The sequence below is a fragment of the Apostichopus japonicus genome, chromosome 20 (genome assembly GCF_037975245.1).
Source record: "Apostichopus japonicus isolate 1M-3 chromosome 20, ASM3797524v1, whole genome shotgun sequence".
In the NCBI taxonomy this organism is placed as follows: domain Eukaryota; kingdom Metazoa; phylum Echinodermata; class Holothuroidea; order Aspidochirotida; family Stichopodidae; genus Apostichopus; species Apostichopus japonicus.
In genome coordinates, this window is record NC_092580.1 from 29,986,728 (window position 1) to 29,992,727 (window position 6,000).

The 6,000-nt window shown below is 40.1% G+C and overlaps 1 protein-coding gene across 1 annotated transcript in view; it reads right to left on the bottom strand.

The window, feature by feature from the left end:
• LOC139961503 (ataxin-10-like) overlaps positions 1-5,215 on the bottom strand; it is a 43,338-nt gene extending 38,123 nt beyond the window's left edge. The window contains exons 1-2 of the mRNA XM_071960705.1: positions 5,063-5,215; positions 253-420 (exon numbers count right to left, since the gene is read on the bottom strand). Of these exons, the coding sequence (XP_071816806.1) occupies positions 253-420; positions 5,063-5,181 (287 nt within the window). The 5' untranslated portion in view covers positions 5,182-5,215. The remainder of the gene's footprint in view (positions 1-252; positions 421-5,062) is intronic.
• Positions 5,216-6,000: the final 785 nt, after the last annotated feature.

Genomic DNA, 6,000 nt, shown 5'->3' on the forward strand with positions numbered 1-6,000 from the left:
ATGATATACACTCAAACTTACATTATCAGGTCCTGTTTTTTTCTGGTTTTAGAGACATTATATATGCTCCAAACTTACATTAACAGGTCCTGGGTATTTTCTGGTTTCAGAGACATGATATAAACTCCAAACTTTACATTAACAGACCTGTTTTTTTTCTGGTTTTAGAGACGTGATATACACTCCAAACTTACAATTTACAGTCCTTGGTTTTTTCTGGTTTCAGAGACATGATATAACCTCCAAACTTACATTAACAGGTCTTGGTTTTTTCTGCATCCGGCACATGCATTGCGAAGACATCTTAAGCTTTCAAGACAAAGTTTCAGTTCGTAAGGAGATGGTTGGGAATGTTGCATGCAGGTAGAAGTTTTTGACAAAGTAAGAATAACATCTTCCAGTTCATCATCAGAGGACCACCTAAGAGTTAGTAAATAATGAAGAAAAAATTGTAAATGACAGCCCCCCCATGAAAGCTTGTCGCCCCCCAGTCGCCCCCCCACTTGGATTTTGGGTGTCGAAAAAAAAATAACATGTGCGAAAAATATATCATTGGTCTGAATGGTCTCGAATCTCCATGATGACCACTCATGAACGACCCTTCGACCGCGGACCGGCAGTAGGCTATAGTTGCTGAAAAACCTGACATGACATAGCGCATAGGCCGAGAAGTCTATAGTAGTCGCACTGTACTGAAAACTCATGTTAACGACCGTCGATAATATAATTCCTGCTCTACAAGACTACAACACATATAATGTTTACTACTGAATCTGTGTGTTCGACTGTTCGGGCAAACTTTGCCTTTTGTCACTCTGTTTTAAAATATCCATCATCCCTAACATACAAATAAATACTAATACAAACAGCCTATCAGTATCTTGTAACCAGTGCACATTAACTGATCAAACAATCTAGTGAGCAATACTATACCCTTATAGAAAGGTGGTTTCCAGGTACTTGAATGCCAAAGAAGATGTTAAAAGGTAAAAAATGCTGACATCATACACGTTTCTCACATCATTGCTTGCGTCATTGCCTCAATACCCTGTTACATTTTCAATCGGGTTTTCACTTCTGGGACGTACCCTGATGCTCTTAAAACCTCTAAAAAACCCAATTTTCAAGAAAGGAGACAACACTATCGCTGAGAACTACCGGCCATCAGTGGCGGAGTGTCCAAACAGTCAGGGGGAGGATGCCCCTCCCCTGACTCAACTGGACTGCTGGCGCCCTTTTCAGCTTTTTAGCACTTTTACTTATTCGCGATTATTGACTTTTTTATTGCACTCTCATCTACCTATTGACATTTGTCACATTTTGTTGGTGTAGTTTACTGACAAAATGCTCTAACGAACGGCGGTATTTCATTTATCGGCACTTAATTCTGTTGTACGAAACTCTTTCCAAGAACTGCACGGGGTTTTCGATCTATTTTTTCGAAAACATGAGCACTCACAAAGATACCACAGGGATTGTGATGAAATGCATGTACTTTCAACACCCATATAAACTTCCGATTTGTCACAAATGGCGATGACACATATTTTTTCTTCGTTTATCTGCAAATTAGCAAGGCCCGGAAAGAGTCATTTCCGGCGATCTAGGGAATATCTTTACTCAAAAAAAATTCTGTACGCTCCGCGCCAACCTGTGGTGGCGCTCCGCTTAGATAGTGTTGAAAGGGCCCCTGCAGGCCGTTCTCGCCCCCCTGACCAATACCCCTAGCTCCGCCACTGCCGGCCAATCAGTCTATCACCCTAATAATATTTCAGGCGCAATCTTTGATGTCTGTTTGACATATAGTTTGGTCATTTCAGTATGTTACTTGGCTGAAAGCCCAGTCAATCTTTCTTTATTTTCCAAGCGCAATTTGCAGAAAGATATGTCATGATATTTCAAAGTAACTTACCAGATTGTTTTTTTTTTTCTATTTCACTAAACTATTTGATGACCATATCAAAACATGGGATCTCAAAATAAAGGATGTTGAGAAAACTTTAGAGCAGCTAAGAAGGCCTGGGAAGTGTCATTTCCAACGATCTAGGAGGCCTTTTTAGCTAAAAATTTTCGGTATGCTGCGCGCCAACCATGGTGGCGCTCCGCTTAGATATACCTGTAGTAACAAGAAAATGGTCAAGCCCCCCCAGGAAATGTTCAAGCCCCCCCAGCGCCTCCCCACTGAAAAAATCCTGGCTACGCCACTGCTCGGAAATATCTTTTATAGAAAGCCAAATATTAAACCAAAATATGCAGTGTACTAGTCTACTTGATTCCTCCATGGGATATTTTTTAAATATAATTTCATATATGTGACAATATTTTACAGCATGCAGGCATTGTAATTTGCAACCCTTTTTAATTCCCCAGTGAATGAGGTCGCCAGGAGGAAAATCCTGTGGCGACTAGATCTAAATTTTTCCCAAATTCTGGTCGCCCAGAATGAAAATGTGATCGCCACTTTTATATGCTAAATATTAGTACAAAAAACACTAGGCCTAGGCTCAACATCGAGTAGCACTAGACTGTACATGTGTACATGCACAGAATCGTATAAAGACGTATAGGAAAATAGGGTTGGGCGATGTATCGAAAATTATTATTATCGCGATAATTTTTTTTGAAGACGATATTTTTTGAGGATTGAACTAATGACGATAACTTCTTGTGAAAGAAATTTGATATAAATGTGGGAAAAAAATGCAATTATCCTTTCTCCGTTTTATGTGTAAATGTTATTCAAGCATTCCATGGTTAAGAAAGTTGAAAAAAATCAAGTTTATCAACTTCATTTACTGACTTTTGAACTTCGTTAAAACCTGTCCTTTACAACATTCACTGTATAGAGAACAAAACTCTGAAAATCAGTAGAGAAATTACCAATTGTGTACGAAAAGTAAGTTGGTACACCTTTCAAATTTTACGAAAGATCGAGCAAAATACTTTCGAAAAATTCACGCGAAACTGGCATATCGTGCTAAATGCAACAAATGTCATGTAAACAAGGCTCTAGTACACCCATTTATGAATTAACCATGAGACCACATCTGGTGTTAAGCGGGGGAAAAAGAAAGTATTTCTAGAATTTCCACCAAAAAAGGAAAAATTATTATCCTACCACAGTTAAGTGTATAGTAAATAGCCTAACCACTTCGTCGGTTACGGATCTCACGTAACAACAAAAACACAACTATAAATTGTATTTTGCGAAGTTGACGTTCTCTACAAGGACATGGAAACAATATTTAGCATTTAGTTAATCATGCCAAGTGGCCTAAAATATGGAATTGCAAGGTTTACTTTTATAAATATGACCATACCGTAGCTATCGGGGCCATGATATCGTGCTATGTCTGTATGGTATAGACTGTGCCTCGTGTATCATGGGGAAAAGAATGTTTTGTTCATGCGGAGGAGTCGGTTGGCTTGAGGTGTGTTTTACTTATCTTCATGTTACGGGGATATTTACCTACTTTTCTTAAACGTCTAAGATAATATTTCGCATAACTTTACCGATCCTTTACTGACTGACCTAATTAATTCTGGGAGCGGAGCCAAAATAGTTTACTCCATGAAAAGTTTTTTGGAAACGTGCCAAAAATGTTAACAAACAGGTGTTAGACAGGGGGTTGCAACTTGCTTGACAAGGTACCTGGTAAAATTTGCTGCACATGTAGCCTACCAGGGTTAAACACTGCAGTTGTAAACTGATGTACGTATAGTGCACGCTGTTCATTGTTAGGCAGTCTTGAAACGGGGCTTTGCCGAACGTAGTTTGTTTCATAATATCGACAGTTTTGTAAGTTAAACTTTTTAAAGATTGTAAGACAGATTAAATCTCTTTTCATTTTATCACATAATATTGCTACTCTAACTTGTCATTTTGGTACAATTATAGAATACAGGGCCATTCATTAACTCTTCCCAGCATCCGGATGCGCGGTGTGTCTGTACATGTCCGTACACGTATGACGCCCTCTAGATTTCCATCACGTATTTCATTTTGACTCCGCATCCGCGCATCCGCGCATCCGCGCATCCGCGCATCCACCCCGGGAGTACTAGGAATGGACTTAAATAATTTCCCTCTAATTTCCATCACGTATTTCATTTTGACTCCGCATCCGCGCATCCACCCCGGGAGTACTAGTTTCGACATATACCATCACGTATTTCCAATACTGAAAGTCCCGTATGTACGAAGATATTCCACATCAATAGTGTGTCGTTCTTTAAAGGCATCCGTACATGTGTGACGCCCTCTAAAATTCCACCACAGAAGTACTAGCAAAGGACTTAGGAAATTTTTGACTCCGCATCCAAGCATCCGCGCATCCACTCAAAAAGAAAGAACTGGGACTTTGACATTTTTTACTCACATACGTACTGGGGTGAGACTGAGCATCCGCGCATCCGGATGCTCAGATAGTATCATCGAGTGGCCCTGTATTCTATAATTACTCCGTCATTTTAAAATTTTGAACAGTTTCGTGACAATTTAAATTCATCATGGTGAAATTTTCAGTTGCAAAAACTGATCGCCACAGTATTATAGGTCTGGCGACTAGCATTAATTTTTCCAGAAATTCTCATCGCCAGCCGAGGATTGTGGTCGCCAATGCGACCATGGCGACCGTAATTAAAAAGGGTTGGTAATTTGGCAGTTTTCTGGCATTTTCCTGTTCTTAACCAATAACACTATATCTTGATACCTCCCAGTATTTTCAATTATTTTTCTCCCCCAGTGGGAATTCTGGAAAATGTCATGTAGCCAAGTCTACATAAGTCGATGACAAAGTGCATGAGTATCTTAGCTAACAGCACATCTGACTCGCTTGACGTAATAATATACTAAACCAGGTATATGATGATAGATTCGCCGAACGACTACTAGTACTACTAACTAGTACTACTACTACTACTACTAGCCTATCATTAACTCTGTCCCAGCCTAGGCTAGGTCTATGTTGGCCTGGGCCAGACCTCAGGCGCTACGATCTTCACTTTCACATAATACGAAAAATCATTATCACGATCTCTGCATAAAATACCTTCCACTTACCTGTTTTCAGTTTGTTTCATTTTTAGGGTAAGTTGCTGCAAACTTTCGAGAATATGCTGCTGAGAGGCCATTTCAACTTTGTAAACAAGATCGTGTTTGGATTTCATGGAAGCTGACATTTTGTAATGAATTTTCCGTATTCGATGGCGCTATTTGTAAATTTCATGTTAGGACTCATGGTCGCTTTCTTCTTTGCATAGTTGGTCGGTTGTGATAGTTAGAAGGGTAGGGCTGGGGTAGATTATCCAATTATGTGTGAATGGATATTAAAGTTTGTCATTTCTTATGACATTTAGCTCACTTGTTCGCAGAAGAAAATAATATTCTTACAAAAATTAAATTGTATTTTGATGCCCAAATTCTAACTACCAAGGGCGTAGGAACCGGGGGGGGGGGGGGCTGGGGGGCGCCAGCCCCCCCAGTGAAAAATGTGGAGGGGCGGAAGGTCAGAAAACCCCTTTTTCATTTCCAAATGAGAAAAAAACTCATTTGGAGCACCAAATTGCATCTAAGGCCTGGTGAAAATACAAAATTTAGTTTACAAAATGGAGTGGGTGTTGAAGTGTGCTATATTGCACCAAATTGCATCTGAAGCTACCTGGAAATGCAAAAAATTCCAAAGGGGAGGGGGACACCCCCTCCCCTTAGACCCCTCCCCAGGCCGGCCATCAGTCTTCAGCCCCCCCCACTCAAAAGTACCTTCCTACGCCAATGCTAACTACTAAGAACATTGACAGCTAAACAAACATTCAACATGATGACAACAACAAAAAACGCACCTACTTTGATCCACTCACTGGAAGAATCGAGGGTTTGGCCCGTCAAAATATCTCGAGATGGCCATACCGGGGATTCAACGTAACTACAGTACGTGTTGATATTTCCCCTTTCAAGATAAGTGTTACATTGTCTTTTAAATCAAAAGGAGTTTAACCCCT